The sequence below is a fragment of the Poromitra crassiceps genome, assembly GCF_964638095.1.
Source record: "Poromitra crassiceps genome assembly, chromosome: 1".
Classification (NCBI taxonomy): Eukaryota; Metazoa; Chordata; class Actinopteri; order Beryciformes; family Melamphaidae; genus Poromitra; species Poromitra crassiceps.
In genome coordinates this window covers 89,297,230-89,314,684 of record NC_139623.1, presented here as the reverse complement: position 1 = coordinate 89,314,684, position 17,455 = coordinate 89,297,230, and the positions used below count along the sequence as shown (strand labels likewise).

Genomic DNA, 17,455 nt, shown 5'->3' with positions numbered 1-17,455 from the left:
AAACAATTATACATGGAATAGCTATAAATAAACCTAACACAGCAATGAACTGGGAAGATTTACTAAGCTGTGGCACAATGGTCCAAATACAGTCAACTGCACCAGTGCTATTAATCTTAGGATGTTTCTGTGGTATTGCAAGACGCATAACAATCACTGAATAGCATTTCATTCAGACAGTGGCATCTAGTGGTTCAACTCTGTAAACCAAATACATGTCCTCACAGTGTATACCTTTTAATAAAAGCTTTATTGTAAAATGCAAACATTATCATTTTCAGGGGGTATTACTATAGGCTGTACAATGTAGGCTAAAACTGAAAATGTTAATAAAAAAACAAACTAAACTAAAACTCACAAATTAATTTTATCCATTATTACCAAGTTTCTGCATATAACATGAACAATGTAAAAACAGACATCTAAAAGGCACAGCTAAAACAAATGTCATCTAAGGTCGCTTTCACATAAGCTGGTGGACTCGGTGTGATTCGGGGGGGGGGGGGGGGGTGAAGTTGCAACATTGTTTCATTTTTCATTTGGTCCGGTTCACTTTCACACAGCAATTTACCAAGCGCACCAAACTTTCTGAACAATGTCACGTGGTCGAAACGGTCACTCGTCAATAGAGAGCCAGTGTTCAGCGGGATAATCTTCACATATGAGGACCACTTTCATGAGTTTTGAAGCGTAAATGCGAGCCCTAGAAGTAAAAAGCTTGTGTTAAGCTAATCCAGAACTACACACGGTGTCGCATAGGCTTCCACGTCACGTCACCACTCAACCTGGAGTGTTGTTGATGTGTGCGCTGCTGTGCACTGATTACCCCGGGCTGAACCAGGTGAGGGAAAGAGAATTTCCGTGTTCGTCCTTTGAAGTGATGACGTTATTGATGTATAATATCCCCGTCGACTCAACAGTGTAGTCTCATTTAGCCGTTTGCTAGCTAGCCCTCCTTTTAACGGCACGTAAAAGCTTAAAAACTCATAAAAGTGGTCCTCATGTGTGAAGATTATCCTGCTGAACACTGGTTCGCGTTTGAATAAGCTTGCGTTAACCACAGACCTCATTTGAAGCATCGCGCCAAAAACCCATTCAAAAATCCCATAGGCGAAAACAGTGAAGAACCGGGAGTGTTAGCATCGATGTTTTCCGGACTCATTCCTGCGGCTCTCTATTGGACAGAATATAGAGGGGAAATCTCTCCTCTTCTGCCGCCTTGCCTGCTGAGGGCTGACTGAACAACACAAGTGAATCTGTGAAACACAACCCATAGAGAAATCACCTTTATGCAATCTTGGGATTTCTTTTTTACTTTGGTGTTACTATCAAATAAATATTTTACAAGAATGCGCCCAATATGAGCAGCAGATGACGAGGCAACGAGCTGTTGGCTCCAACATCATTCTGCAGATGAGACGAGGGAGGCATCGCGGTGCGCACCGCAGTGTTTTGCTTCCTTCTACCACCTTCTACTCATGATGCACTGCCTTTCCTATATTTGCTCTTGTGTTTGGTTCGGTTTGCTTTCACACCACAAACGAACCGCGCTAGAGTTCACTTGCAAACAAACCGAGACCCACGTTTTCAAGCGGAACAGAGTTTGCTTGTTTGTTCCTCAACAGAGTTCGTTTGCGCTTTCACACCACCCCAAACGAAGCGCACTATTCGAGGAAACGAAGTCTGGCGCGGTTAAAGCGGACCAAACAGCTTATATGTGAAAGCGATGTAAATGTACACAGCAAGAACACAAAGCCCAAAATCCTGCTTGAATGCTATAAACACAATAGAAAAAAGCCCTCGTGAATCTAAATTGATGCTCATAATGAATACAATGAACAAACACAAACTACATCAAGTTTTAAGAATCCAGAAAGTTTTCTGAGCATGTTTACTTATCATAAAGTACATAATCTATAAGAAAATTATTAATCTACGTGACCTTTGGGTCTAGAAGTATAATTCTGTACATCATAAGGCACTTGTGGCAGCCACAATGTTAAAAAAAAATGAAAAGGCACATAAAACTACATTTGTACTCCTCTTCCCCAGTTAGATATTTGTACAGACAAATCCAGTATCAACTTGTGATATTGTTACAGTAAAATCATGTAATATAAAATCATTACAGCAAAATTTTGCAATATGAATAATATTTACATTCTTAATAATTCATTGGTCCTTTTATGGATCTGATAGATTTATGGATCATAGTTGCACGAATGGGCAGGTTTCTCACTAGTTGCTCATGTTCGTTGTTTTCTTACACCACCAGGCTCTCCCGACTCACCGCTCCATTCTGAAAGACAAGAAAGAAAAATCATGCCGAGTTAAAAATGAGTTGTTTCTAGTCATTCTAGCATCAACAAAGTGTGGCTAAAGTGTGGAGGTACTGTGCCAGCATGTTGCGTAACGCACTTTACGCAGGTTGCTTCTCTTGGAGGACGACACACTTTCATCCTCGCTAACGTAGGGCGGCGGCGCAGGAGGTGGGTAGTCGTCACGGCGACCCGGGTAACCGGAGGGTGGGGACACAGGGAGGGGTGGGGGCCCGCGTGGCGCCCGGCCGCGCTCTGACCGCTCGCTCTCGCTGTCCAGGCGTTCGCGGGAGTGCGCCCTCTGCTGCTCGCCCAGCTTCTTCCTCTCCATGGCCTCTCGCAGGAAGCTGTCGTCGTAAGCGTCCCGCCCACCTCTGGCGCCGCCCCGCTGGTGATCCCTCTCCAGGGCCATCAGGTCATCACGGCTGCGGCTGCGTCTGCCCTGGAGGCCGTGGGGGGCTCCTCCTCTGTGCGGGTCATCTGGGGAATAGTCACGACGCCTGCGGTCGTCATAGTCACGGTCGTGGCCGCTGCGTGCACCGCTGCTCCACTCATCCGAGCTAAGGAGACAGAAGTGGGGATGAGTCAACAAACACGTCAAGTTGGCAACAATGTTTACTAGAAAGATCTTTATAGACCTCACTGTACGTACTATAATTTATACGTATACTAGAAAGATGTTTATAGACCTGACTTTTTGAATTTGTTTCACAGTAAACTTCCTCAAAACTCTGAACTATCTCTTTAAACAAATCACAGGCTATTCTATGTTATCTCCTTTTGATAACTAATGCAATAACTAATGTAATATTTTTCCACTTTCATTCACTGAGCCTCCCCTGAAACTGTTTGGAGCCCCCGTGGGGAGGCCCGCCTCCCACCTTAAAAACCCCTGTCCTAAATCAATGCTAGAGGGGACCAAAGTAACTCAACTGTTAAGTGATCTGAGGAACAGTTTCCATTCCTATCAATATCTTCATGCTTTATTTGCTTGTAATCAGTGCTTAAAATTCACTTTGCAAACTGTGGGGAATTCCCCCCCTTATGTTCTTCAGATAGGGGGGATTTATAGATTTTGGGGGGGATCTATATTTATAACAGACAAATATCTGCTTCTCCTGCCCGATAATAAGCGATAATGTCACATTTCTGTATTTAAAAAAGGAAGTTCACCTGTAGTTTATGCACACCTGAGTCTAAATTACTATGGCTTTTGTCATTGTGTTTTATCTGCAGACTAAGCAGTCATAGGCTTTCGGTTCTATCAAAGCCTTTATTTTTTGTATTGAGTGATACACTACTAAAACACTCATATCATATTATATCAGAAGTGTTCGTTTTGTGTTCACAATAGTGATGTCAGTTATGTTTGGTTACATCTGCCTCTCTTACTGTCATGTTACTGGAAAAGCTGTTTGAATTTTGCATTGAGGAGAGTTCTATTGAAGTGAATGAGGCAGGTCTGTCCCACTATAAAGCATTATCTGTGTCATTTCACTTTATTGAAAACGTTTCCACCTGATTAAAGAAAATACATTATGTGATGTCGACTGATGTTTTTATGTATTGCATCAAATATTACATGTTTTCTTTAATCAGGTAGAAGGATTTTTCAATCAAAAGTGAAAGGACACAGATATTATGGTTTATAGAGGGACTGACTTACCCTGCAATTTAACGTTAGCTCCCATTAGCCACCGTAATGTTAGCGGCTCTTTATGGAGTCACCGACCGACACAAAACCTGGACGTTTCATTTCGGGTAAAACATGAGGGTTTTTTATATGAATTACACCAGCTCTGGGAGTATGAAGTTCTTTGAATGCGGGGATATTTGGTCACAAGAAGCGGTTTGCTGCTTGCCGAGTGAAGCTACGTTCAGCAAAAGATTTCGTCAAATCGGCAAACAATTGCGCGACTTCTCCCGCATTATAAATTACAAATCTGCGGGAATTGACAAAAATATGCGCGATTCTCGCAACCCCGCGCCAAATGTTAAGCCCTGGTAATGTTAGTCATTTTTGCAGCAGGATGACCCGTGGAGCAAATTTCTGTCACTCTTTTAGTAAAGACTGTTAATCAGAGAAGGGGGAAATTCCATTTATTTTGTCTTTGGCCTTGACTAGAATGCAGGAGGGCTTGTTCAGGGACACAACTGACAGTAGCAACAGTAATAACCCACCCTCTCCTGCCTCTGGCACCATCGTTGCGGCGGTTTGGTGCGTAGTCGTCTCGGGCATAGTGGCGTCCGATGTCATCGAGGTTGTCCATGGAGCGGGCGCGCCCTCTGTAGCGCGCGGGCGAGCCTCTGCGCTGGGCTTGCTGGGACACACTGCTGATGGTACTCATGGCTTCATCCTGGTCATAGACAGTGGCCAGTGGGGGCGGCTGGGAACGGCCACCGCGCCCTCTAGGGTCAAGGTTGTCGTGCAGGGAACTGACTTCACTCATACCATCCACTGGAAGAGGAAAGAGAGAGAAGAAGAGAAGCAAAGAGGGAGCTTATTTCAATGACCCATGTCTATTTTCAAACACTTTCAAGGTCATGATCTTTCTTTTTTTTTCAAATTCACAAACTTTCAAGGGCCTGTGGGAACCCTGTTCTATATAGACAATCACTCACAGCGTTTGTAGTTGCCAGGTCTGGTTGGGTCCATGTTGGCCAGCTCCCTCTCCATGTAGTAGATGGCTCGTGTGGCATTCCCATCCGGGTCCACCTGGATACGATACCCACTGCGAGCTGATGACAGATTCACATTTCAAATTATGCTGCCTTATTATTAATTACATGTCATCAATGGGCGAATGTTGCTTTTTACATATTGATAGTGTGAAACCACAGAATGCTATGATACATTGACACAGTCAATGTGCACCCCCCCCCCCCCCCCACTCACTGTTATCTCCGTGGTCTTGATCGTGCAACAGAGGCACCTGTGAGCCCTGTCCCACTGCAGACACAACAGACCAAATTAAAACAGAGCCTCAACAAAGATCAACACTATTAACTGGGCAATGCTCACAGTTGTCATTGACTACATTTACATGCACACAATATTCCACTATTATTCGGAAAATGACAATATTCTGAATTTGACAAGGGTCATGTAAACAGCATTTTCCAGTTTTCCGAATTTGGCCTTTTTCCGAATTTAGCATTTTCCGATTAAGACGTGGGTTATAGAGAGAGTGGTGCCCACGGAAGTCCAAAATGCTTGCGAGCGTGCGAGGTAATAACGTACTAGCCTACTTTTTATGAAAGACTTGGATGTGCAAATCGTCACAACAGCAAACTTTCCAGCAGCAAGCTCCTGAAATGGACCAAGTGATGCTGGTAAGAATAGCGCTGCTCTGTTTATTCTTAACAGAAAAACTGCGCTGATTCTACCCGCATCTCTCTCTCTCTCTCCCTCCCTCCCTCACATGTTGGGGAGGGCGAGCAACTGCTGCATGTAAATGGGAATATTAGTGGATTATTCATTTAGTCGGAATATTGTCATTTTCCGAATATGGGCAAAAACCAGAATATTGTGTGCATGTAAACGTAGTCAATGTCATTCATTTGGGGTTAACTGATTTTTTTTCTCCTGAATTCTACTGGAATTTAAGTACTGGAATTGAAATTCTCTGAAATGCTGTAATAGCACATGCACTACAGAAACACGTAAACCGGGAATTTACAATCAGTGTTCAAATGACTTTAAAAGATTTTTATTTTTATTTTTTTATACTCGATTCTGTCACAGTCTTTGTTCCTCACTCAAGGCGCTACGTCTCACTCACCCGAGCTGGCTGCATCATATTCACGACCGTATCCATTTGAGGGAGGCTGATGCCCGGCTCCGTTGGGCAGGGGAAGCAGGGGCATACCAGGCTGGTTCATTCCCCCAGTGTAGGCTGGCTGAGCATACATACTGGGAGCATACAGGGTTGGAGCATAGTGACTGGGAATACCTTTCTTCACCGCCTTTCCCGCCTCGTACACTGGGAAATAGAGAAGATCATTTCATCCAATGTTGCTGATATTGTAGAGGAGAGAACAGTAAATGATCCTGTATATCCCTATATCTTGGGCACAGGGTCCAAATTGAACACCTACCAAGTGCCACTAAAATATTGAGGATAATCATAAAAAAAACCCATTTAATGTAGTATGAGCTCCGTTTTGTGATATAAATTGAAACTCAAAAGTCTGCCTTTTCAGCCAACTATTTGGCTCTACACTGTATACTGCAAAGTACATATGCAATCCAAACTCAAAGAGTAAGTTTACTGATTTGAGGAAGTCTTAAAAAAAAAAGCTGAGCCAGCACAGTATAATGCACTGCAGTGTTTTTGGCTTTAGATTTGGTACTTACGTGCCCGCGGGCAACAGCAGCGTTCGGGGCAGCAGGGGCAACTGACGTAGCAGCAGCAGGTGTGTGGACAGCACTGACACCAGCAGATCCCGATCAGGAGCAACAGCAACAAGAAGCCCAACACTACCACAATGACCAGGAGCCAGTCTGGGAGGGAAAAGAACATTTTATATCAGATTTATTATATCCACATGACATGATTATTTGTCTCCTTTGATACGCCACTGAAGAACATTTTTCCACATTTCTTTCATATTCCTACAATAAAGGGACATACGCTTATGTTGAGCTTATGTTGAGCTCTGAAAGCATTATTTCCATTCTATACCGTTTTCAATCATATTGGGGAACTGTGCTGCATATGCCACTTCCTTTGTTTAGAATCTTTAACTCCTTTTATAGCACATCCCTTACCACCTATTTATGGGATTTTCAGTTGAAAGTGTTGTCTAAGATATTACCTATGAGAAGAACATTTAAGTTGTTGAAGATAACTGATGAATGTTTTTGTAGATTTTGCTCTGATGAGGAGGAGGATGCCCTGCATTTATTTTGGTACTGCCCACTTGTTGCATCCTTTTGGCAGCAGGTGGCAGCAGACTGATTACTCCTCTCACAATTATGTGCAGAGTTCATGATGACCAAAATACTTTATTGAATGAATACAATTGTATTGCTTGGCAACCTTAACATAATACTTAATACTCCAAATAAACAGTTATCATTAGCTTAATTTATTTCCTTCCTTGTTTTTTTTATTTTTTATTATTTTCTTGTTTTATTCCTCACTTTTGTGTGTGGCTTTATTTATAAAACTGTAATTGGAGTGCATAATACTTTATGTTCTGTTCTTTTATGTAACTTTATTATGTTTTATTTATGTTTAAGCTTATATGACGATACCTGGATTTGTTTATATCAGTTCGACTTGCTCTACCTTTTTTCTTCATAACTGAGCTGTGATCTCTATTCTGTGTTCTGTCTAGTTAATATACATTGTTTTACATTTGTTGATTGTTTTACAGTATTTTTCTTTTCTGATGTCTCTAGGCATTTGTGTTTTGTCAGTTCTATGAGTTTCCTGTTGTATTGTCATTTTTGTCAAGTAAATAAAGAAAAAAAGAAAAATCAACTTCCTCAATTCTGAGAATGAGATGCATCTCTGTAGCATGGCAAAAAAGTAGCTGTCATTCTGGTCTCCAGTAGCACATCGTATGTGGGTTAATTAGATAACGATCAGCGTACATTTCTTTGCTGCTTTTTACTTATTTATATATATATATATATATAACAAAAATAACAGTAGTAACTGTTTTTTTTTTTCTTTTCTTTTTTACAAACCAGAAAAGCCGGTTTGTCCATCACAAGCTATAACTTGTTCAGTGAGTCATTTCAGACAGCACATGCCACAGGACACAACAGCAGCAAAGAGAGAGAACATACATTCACTTTAATCTTCTACTAAAATGGTAACTGGATTAGTTGAGTGCAATCACTGCAGCAGAGAAGAGACCATATTTGGCCATGTACACTGAAGCAGATAAGGAACTGTGTGCTGAATGCCCTTTTGCTGCAACAACGCAGCTGTACACTATCTGACTAAGAAGCCTACAGTCGAGCCAGATTAAAGAAGGAGAAACAGAGGTAGAGAAAGGAAGTGGACAGACAGAAAGGAAGTAATACTATCCACCTTATTTTTGAATGCCCCACTGTAAAAAATAATTGTGGGTACAAGGTCCGGTTTAACGCGACTTATTGTTGCAGCTTGCCATTTCCTTTGTTATACTCGGCTGCAGACCCAAATTATAAACTGGAAACTGGAGTACATTATAAAAGTTATAAATATAGTCACGTTATAAACAACTAACCAACGCTGGGGGACCGTATGGAAACGGTGTTACTCGAAATGGTTAAAAGTTAAATCAATTTGGTCATTCAGTGGCGTTTTACTGCCATGTAAAGTAACTATTACGCTAGCCGCTAGCATTAGCCACAGTAGCAGACTACCCACAATGCATTACGTTCTCCCAGCACCTGAACGACATGGCTGTAGAGCAGAACGGTTCTGCTGTAAAATCCTCATAGACGGTTCTTTTTGTCAAGTTAAAACAGTGTAAAAATTACACCGGAAGCGGAAGAAGCACCCATCAGGCATCATGGCAGCTAGAAATAAGGTGGATAGAATACACTTTATTTATTAATTAATTGAGCATAGCCTATCTTCTTATGTTACACATGGGGAAGCAATTCTAAAATGTGTTTGTGTTTTGGCAGAACGTGACAAGTGACCCACTTTCATTTTCAGTCATACCATTATCTCACTAATTGTTCCTAGTTGGAAATATATCATATATTCCTAATCAGGAACCTGTTATGACGGCTCAAATGTTTAACAAAGAGATGATTTTAGATGACCAAAAAAAGGTCTTGGAATGCATTAAAAATGTTTGGCAATGCTGCCAAACATTGCATTATTGTAAAAAATGTTTGCTGGTGTCAAACCCTGGAAACTGAACCTCATACTACCACCTCATACACCTCTACTATTGGACTACAATAGGACTGAGCTTGTACTACCTTCCATAACCAGTAAGTCAATGCCAGGCAGGAGATCAGTAGTATTTGACTTTCTCTCTGTGAAAGAAAGATAAAGCCACAATTACTATAAAGTGCCCCCCTGGTATTTTTTATTTATTTATTTTACAGACGACAACTTTTTGCAATGGCTCTCAAGACCATTTATTGAAAAATCGCACTTGTGCAAAGAACCACTGTGTGAATTACTTCACCGACACAGATTCATTAACTACTGAGAGAACTTGTTAGGCTACAGTTAAGTGCCAAACTTTTAGTGTAGACTTTTCTAGATGAGAAGCCCTATAATGTGTGGATAAAATCGCTATCTATAACGAGTCCTTTCAAAGTTGGTCCAACTCTTAAAGAGTGAATCGTATGTTTGATCTCATGGAGTCAGGTAGAAATGAAAGTGAAATGGAAGTAAAGAGCTAGAACGAAAGACATTCAGTGAAAAAGAAGAACGGAGCCATTTTCGCATAGCACAAAGTAGTCTTTGGGGTGTGTGCGTGTGTGTGTGTGTGTGTGTGTGTGTGTGGGCTGAAGAAGTAACATACCTAGTACAATTAGCTCAGTGTAGTCCTCAGTTTTGCCGTTGACATCCGTGAATGACGTCACAGAGCACACGTAGACGCCGCTGTCGCCCCAAGCCGTCTGGGCAATATTCAAGTCTGCATCTGTGACAAACAACACAGGAAGATTTCATCCACAGGTTTGCAACAGATGGCAACTTTCAAGTGGCTTTATTGATTTCAACATTCCCTCTGGACTTGAAGGACTGATGAATTGATGTTCGTAGTAGGGATGCACGATATTGGATATTTTTGGGGAGATATTTTCCATCTCTTTTGGCCAACTGCCGATGCAATGCAGATATTATATTGCTATATCACTCAGGACTAGCTTGCCTTGTACGCAAATCCTTAAACTCTGAAGTTAAAGCCCCATTCAGCAAGTTTTCCAAGTTTTGCTATTGGAGAAACTGCACCCTCTGTGTGCAATAGTATCGATATCGCCGTTCAAAGTCAACAAAACACAGCGCCAGAAAGCTCTATGTACATGTTGTGACATCGGGTACTCACCACGTGATGAAATAATAATCCATAGTTCCGTGAAACATCATTTTCGTAGCAAATCCGAATCGAGTTACTTCCTGGTTTCCAGGAAAAACAATGCTGCCGCTGTAGAGCGCATGCACGCATCTTTTTTTTTTTTTTTTTTTCTTTATTGCCACGGGACGTGGCAGACAAACTGCTTAGTCCCAGGGCTGGCCAATGGAGAGGGAGAAATAATAAAGGCGAGAGTCTCCCTATTACAAGTCAATCTACCATGTCCTATGACTAAAAAGCTCTTATATTACAGTAAAAAATGTCAAAAATCTTACTGATTGGGGCTTTAACACTAATTCAGTCTGAACATTGTGCATCATTATTATTATCTGAGCGCTTGTGCTTTTTTTTTTAACCAATTTAGTTCACCCCATGATGAACAGATAACAACATTTTAGCTTCATGGGGAAACAAAACTGTGCAAACCTACTCATGGCAGACACATTACTGGCCATGGCCAGGCAGCCCAGTTGCCTGGCCATGCCAAGACTTACTGCACATCATATTGTGCTTCTTGTGTCTACACATTTTGTTCAAAATACATTAAGGATTTTTGGTCCAAACTCTACCATCATGATTTTTGGCCATAAGCCTATGCAAAGTAGCCTACTTTTTTCCTACCAAGGTGGAAAGGAAATTCAAATAATTTATGTTAATGTATAAAACTCTAACCTCTAAATTCAGGAAATGTAGGCCTGGACAAGAGCATCGGTTAAAAGGCTAAATTGGATGGGCAGAGGGAGGGATGGAGCATTAGAGGGGGGTGGAGGGCGGTAGGAAGGGACGGACAGAGGGGAATTCCCCCATCTGGACGCACTTAGCCAGGCTGAGCTGAGGCTGCATTCCTCCTGAAGACATGAAGCAGGTTCTGTCTGCGACTCCCCAGCCTCAGGCCAGCCGGGCCAAACAACTGATGAGGTTCAGTGAGAATCCAACCAAGGTTATTATAGTGAACTAAAACCAAACTAAAAAGTAAAACTATAGGTGTGGGGATGGGGGGGGGGGGGGTTATATATATATATATATATATATATATATATATATATATATATATATATATACACACACACACACACATACATAATTACATAATTACATGCTAATTCCATCCTCTTACATGTAACTACTGTGTGAATAAAGGGCTAAAGGTCGCTAATACAGCAAAGCCACACCGATTCAGCCATCACTTCCCCAGTGACTGGTGTGTCATCTGTTGAAATGTCAGTGTCCCTCTAGTTAACTGAAATAAAAATAAAAACTAGACTAGAAAAAAACTAACTTAATATTGTGGGGGTGGGGGAAGTAGGTTTTAATGCCATAAAAATGTTCTTTGTTGCTTTGTTGACTTGCCTTTACTCACTTGAGCTAAATAATGTGACTGGGGAGGGGGGGTGTCAACATTTCAAAACATAGGCTACATTATTGATACCTTCTCTTTAGGTTACAGGGAGACATTTGGCTGATATTCTCTTTTAATAATAGCTTTCATTTGACCTTTGTAGTTAGTGATGACAGCTACCTTCAGAACACCTGAATAGGGTTTACCAAGCCCCCAGGAATAGCGCTGGGCTGTGAAGCCATTTGAACATGGTGGCGAAGCTCTGTATTGCAAGTCACGTGACGCCATGCAGCCCAGAAAGGAAAATTCCCATCCACTTGCATGGGGATCCCGGCAGCTGTTAAACCCAGTGGAATTTTTTCCGGGTGTCACTCAAAGTATAAAACGACTCTTTTAATTATCAAATATTTTTTTATGGGGTCATTTTTTCTTCAGAAGCCACTAAGAGCTGTATACGGGTGTATTTCCTTCTTATAATACAATCCATGGGTGGGAGGGGTGGGAGACGTCATCGAATACGCCATGGCACACATGCGCACTTCGCCTTGGGCCGCATGGTCAGGAAGTAAAACCCGGAAGAAAAACCCCCCATGATGGCTTCATGCGCCAGTGAGAAGTGTCTGTCCGAATGCATGGGTGGGCGTGACTCGTCCCCTATCCAGTTCTTTTAACACGTTCACTGCCGTGGACGAGATATCTCGTCAAGCAGAAACCAACGGTTGACTGCCGTGGACGAGATATCTCGTCCAATTTTTTTTTTTTTTTTTTTTTGACGGTGGGACGTCGATCAACCCCTTTTACATCTCCTATTAAAATATGGGTATTGAATGTGTATAATCTATTTTACCGACACACTAAGTGGCGACAGTGCTCTCCAGACGAGAGAAAGCCAAGAAAAAACAGCCACGTGAGGAAGCCATTCTCATGAAAATGGATTGGCGAAAACGCTTTCGCTTTCGCGCAGGGAGCTGGCGGTGGGGGATTGCAAATTTGCATAATAGATTATGGGTGCAACACACTTTGAAAGACGCAGCATAAATAAGACCAAAGCTCTCAACCAAAACCCCAAGAAACGAGCGAGCCCATCCAGACTCGCCCGACGAGGGGCAGCCAGGCAGCACAGACAGCAACTCGCTTGTCACACACCCGCTGCAGCCACGGAGGGAAGAGGAGAACACAGGGAGGAGTTTGATGGAGAGGGGGGTTTCCTGCTGTTATGGAGGAAATTACTGTTCAAAACTATTGTTTAGATGTCTGACGTCTTACTGATGCCAAAAATAAATGGTTAAAGTGACTGTTCTATCGAATTTCACAAAAAGCCATTTATCTCAGCTTAAATTTTCAGACGCTGAAACCATGCTGTATTCAACTGCTAATGCCTACATAACTACTAACTCTACAAACTAACTCTTTTAGACAGAGAAAGCACACATTCTATTAGTTCTTTTGAGATATTTTGTGTTCACAAAATACTAGCAGAAAATAATCCTCGGCTCTTGAAAGATGAGCCAGAATCCTCAAAAAAAAACCTTGGCAGAAGCTACCTACAGTAAAAAAAAAAACTGGTGGCAGTGAATGTGTTAATACAGCCATGGGTTTTACAGCATAGGGAGTGTAGCCTGCATCATTAACTCACTGTTCATGATGCTGATCTTGCGGCCCTGGTACTCCTTGCCCAGGGTGACGGCATCGCCCCTCTTGGAGGCCACAGCGCGCACGGACCTCTGGGTGTCAGCACACTCTATGTTGGGGTCATAGTTGGGGTTGTTCTGGGACAGGATGTTCTCCGCGCTGCTGGGGTTCAGCGCGGCCTGGATGGGGTCCCGGCAATACGACTTGTACTTCCACGTGATAACGGGGGGCTCAGTGGAGGATGTCTGGTAGTTGCAGATGAGGGTGACGGGCTGGAAGAGGATGACGATGTACCTCTTGGTAGGACACTGGACCGACATGGCCAAGGTAGACCCTGGGGGGGGGGGGGGGGTACCAAAATGAAAATTATTCAAAGAAAATGGGAGAGTGGTGGGAGGAGTGCAAATGTTGGTATGTTGCTGGAGATGGATACCCTCAGGACAGACGTGTACATTTATTTTAAGACTTTATGTTAGCATTTGTGTCTATAATAGGTGTTCTCACGTTAGTGTAGGATAACATTATCCTCAGGGTGTGGCAGGCAGCCGGAAAAGGCCCAGTGTTTCCACACTGCTAGTATCACCGAGAGTGGGTGTGATTAGTCACCATGTGCCTCTCTCGGACAACAACTCAAGCACTGTATTTTCTGCCAAGATCCTATCCTAAGGACAAAGATTATGGTAGGCTGCACTTACTGGATGTAGTTTGGGGCCTTCAACCAAACAGGTGTGATTGGCAATAACATGCTTGGCTCACACCCAGCTCCATTTCCTCCAACTAACATTGACTGACTGACTTGACCATGGTGGTGCTAATTAATTATCGCCAATCAAATCATCAGGGAACTTTTCCCAACGCTCTTATAACAAGTGGGGCTGTTAAGGCTATGTAAGTTAACTCTTACAAGGATAGAGGGGGGAAACAGACTCGTTATATCAAGGAAAATTTTCTACACGCTTCTGGTATGTTATGACAATTCTTGTTGTTGAGACTTCTGCAGCTGCAAAATAATAGATGACGCGAACAGCTATTAAGATACGCCGTGAACGCTCGACGTTGGCTAATGTCCAAGTTTACCGTTAGCCATATAGGCTAAGTAACACAACTGTCATATTTAATAATCACTAACGTTTATAGAAATAGACTGAAAACGGTGGCTATAATATAAAAGTAAGTTGATGTGTAAAATTCTGCAGCACTGTCAAACAGACATTTCGCGGAAGATGGCCCACCCTGTTTCCAAAGAAGAAGACAACAGAAACGGGCCTATTTACGTACCTGTTGCCATCAAGAAGGTGGCGATTAAAGTCCAAAACATTTTTAATCCACTTCTATCGGCGCCTTAACGGTAGACGATTTTGCTAATATTCAGCTATCAAAAGAGGGAATGAAAGTTGGAAGACAGACATAATAGTAAGCACATTATGTGTCGTCGTAGGTTTTGTCAGCCAGGTAGCTTGACCTCCATTTTGTATGTGTGTGTTGTGCTGCGCAGAGCAGAGCAGACTGCTGCAGAGAGAGAGAAGGGGAGGAGCACCTGAACGCCCCACGTCAACCACCAACAGGTGAGCTCTGGGAAACATTGCGAAACACAGGGGTGGGTCACATTTGCTAAACGTTATTTTTGTGGCGACACGGATTCTTCTAGCAACAAACACAGAGTAATGAATGTTACTGAAACTTTGACACAAGCCATTCCTTTTTCATGTCATTGTTCCAGTAACTCTAAAATTGACCAAATCTGACCAATAGCCTACACTTATTCCTTTGCACCTTCAAGAGATGGGTAGATGGTATGGTCCAGCAACTGATATGTTATCAAAGCACTGTTTGTTAATCTTCAACCAACCCCAGCAAGGTCCCCTGTGTGTGTGTGTGTGTGTGTGTGTGTGTGTGTGTGTGTGTGTGTGTGTGTGTGTGTGTGTGTGTGTGTGTGTGTGTGTGTGTGTGTGTGTGTGTGTGTGTGTGTGTGTGTGTGTGTGTGTGTGTGCGTGCGTGCGTGCGTGCGTGCGTGCGTGCGTGCGTGTGTGCGTGTGTTTATTTAGGCATTTTAGAAGAACTAGGCATCTACGCGCGTGCTCGATGCACAGACTCGGCCGCTCGTCCTCGCCTGTCCCAGCAGTTGTTCTGCTGTTCTGTTTGCTTTCAGCAGGAGTCATAGTCCTTTTCTCAGGAGTTCGAGTTGATGATTCTTCTAAGGTCACGATGACATCAATTTCATTGTGACATCACACTGGCTGAAACAGACAGTTTGCTCACTCATCGCTGTCTGACATCATCACTGATGACATCACGTCACTGATGACATCACATCGAAGATCCGGCTCCATCATTACTGATGTCACTATGACATCACTGATCAGTCTTGTCACAATGCCTCCTTGTGTCTGTGTGTGTGTTCACAAAGTCATTAGCTAATTAGCCTAATAGAGAGCCGCAGGAGCTGCAGGAATGAGTCCGGAAAACATTGATGCTACTCCCGGTTCTTTACTGTTTTCGCCTATGGGATTTTTGAATGGGTTTTTGGCGCGATGCTTCAAATAAGGTCTGTGGTTAACGCAAGCTTATTCAAACGCAAACCAGTGTTCAGCAGGATAATCTTCACACATGAGGACCACTTTTATGAGTTTTGAAGCTTTTACGTGCCATTAAAAGGGCGGCTAGCTAGCAAACGGCTAAATGAGACTACACTGTTGAGTCAACGGGGATATTATACATCAATAACTCTCTCTCTCGTAACGGGACAAGCCCCGTCTTTTATTGTCACACGAACACCACAACACATGCATGCGGCCACAACACACTCATGCTGATGGTGGCCGGTGAAAAGTGTCCTCTGCATTTAACCCATCCAGGCATGTCCTTTCCTCCGGGGGGCAGGCCAGGAGCAGTGGTCGCTTTCTCGTACAGCGCCCGGGGACCAACTTCGGGTGTTGTCGTCACTGGTCGGATGACGATGACGATCTGATCTTCTGCATGTTTTTAGTGGGGGGGGTTATATACGGAGGAACCCCCTGGGGCAGCACGGGGAGAACATGCAAACTCCACGTCATCACTTCAAAGGATGGAACATGGAAATTCTCTTTCCCTCCCCTGGGTTCAGCCCGGGGTAATCAGTGCACAGCAGCGCACACATCAACAACACTCCAGGTTGAGTGGTGACGTGACGTGGAAGCCTATGCAAGACTTGTGTAGTTCTGGATTAGCTTAGCACAAGCTTTTTACTTCTAGGGCTCGCATTTACGCTTCAAAACTCATGAAAGTGGTCCTCATGTGTGAAGATTATCCCGCTGAACACTTGTTCGCGTTTGATTAAGCTTGCGTTGCCCAGAGACCTTATTTGAAGCATCGCGCCAAAAACCCATTCAAAAATCCCATAGGCAGAAACAGTGAAGAACCATGAAGTCCGGGACTTCCGCGTTCCGACTACAAAAATACGCAACACGTTCTCACTCCGACCACGTAGCATATTGACGCTTTGTCCCGTCCCTTATGCGCCACTTGTTACTAACATGGTACCCTTGAGCGACCCATGAAACGACTTGGGCTTTCCGACTAAACTCTATGCAAACCCATTGAAGTCAACTTTGACGCTTATGGCAACTGCGCCCCCATCATCCTAACTGCTCGCCCATTAGTCAACTGCTCGCCCATTAGCGTCTGGGGGGAGGTTAGGTTTAGGCGTGGGAGGTGGGAGAGGTTAGGTTTAGGGTCTGGGGGAGGTTAGGTTTAGGCATGGGGTGGGAGAGGTTAGGGTTAGGGTTAGGGTCTGGGAGAGGTTAGGTTTAGGCATGGGGGAGAGGTTAGGTTTAGGGTTAGGGTCTGGGAGAGGTTAGCTCCTCCAGACGTTAATGGGGGAGCAGTTAGGCTAACGGGGGAGCAGTTAGGCTAATGGGGGAGCAGTTGCCATAAGCTTCAAAGATTACTTCCATGGGTTTGCATTGAGTTTAGTCGGAAAGCCCAAGTCGTTTCATGTGTCGCTCAAGGGTACCATGTTAGGGCACAGAATTTAAACATAGGCCTACAAACAAACATAAATATCGCCTACATACTCAATTTTATAGCGGACCTGTGGGGACTCCCCTGTGAGTTGCCCCCCCTGGTCTGGAACTTGACATCATCACTG

At 43.3% G+C, this 17,455-nt stretch overlaps 1 protein-coding gene across 1 annotated transcript; it reads right to left on the bottom strand.

Annotated features, from left to right (window-relative positions):
* Positions 1-231: 231 nt before the first annotated feature.
* Positions 232-14,805, bottom strand: lsr (lipolysis stimulated lipoprotein receptor). The gene is made up of 10 exons (XM_083645568.1): positions 14,608-14,805; positions 13,334-13,663; positions 9,807-9,926; positions 6,676-6,822; positions 6,101-6,301; positions 5,215-5,268; positions 4,941-5,057; positions 4,500-4,776; positions 2,419-2,878; positions 232-2,299 (listed from the first exon to the last, which is right to left on the bottom strand). Exons 1-10 carry the CDS (start codon positions 14,645-14,647, stop codon positions 2,264-2,266), a joined length of 1,782 nt encoding a protein of 593 aa, XP_083501694.1. The 5' UTR covers positions 14,648-14,805; the 3' UTR covers positions 232-2,263.
* Positions 14,806-17,455: the final 2,650 nt, after the last annotated feature.

Excerpts from the sequence above, each read along its gene's own strand:
- lsr (XM_083645568.1), bottom strand. The coding sequence starts at position 14,647 with ATGTTTTGGACTTTAATCGCCACCTTCTTGATGGCAACAG. Across the intron at positions 13,664-14,607 it reads CACCTTCTTGATGGCAACAG|GGTCTACCTTGGCCATGTCG; the intron begins GTACGTAAATAG and ends CCCCCCCCCCAG. Across the intron at positions 6,823-9,806 it reads CACTGAGCTAATTGTACTAG|ACTGGCTCCTGGTCATTGTG; the intron begins GTATGTTACTTC and ends TTTCCCTCCCAG.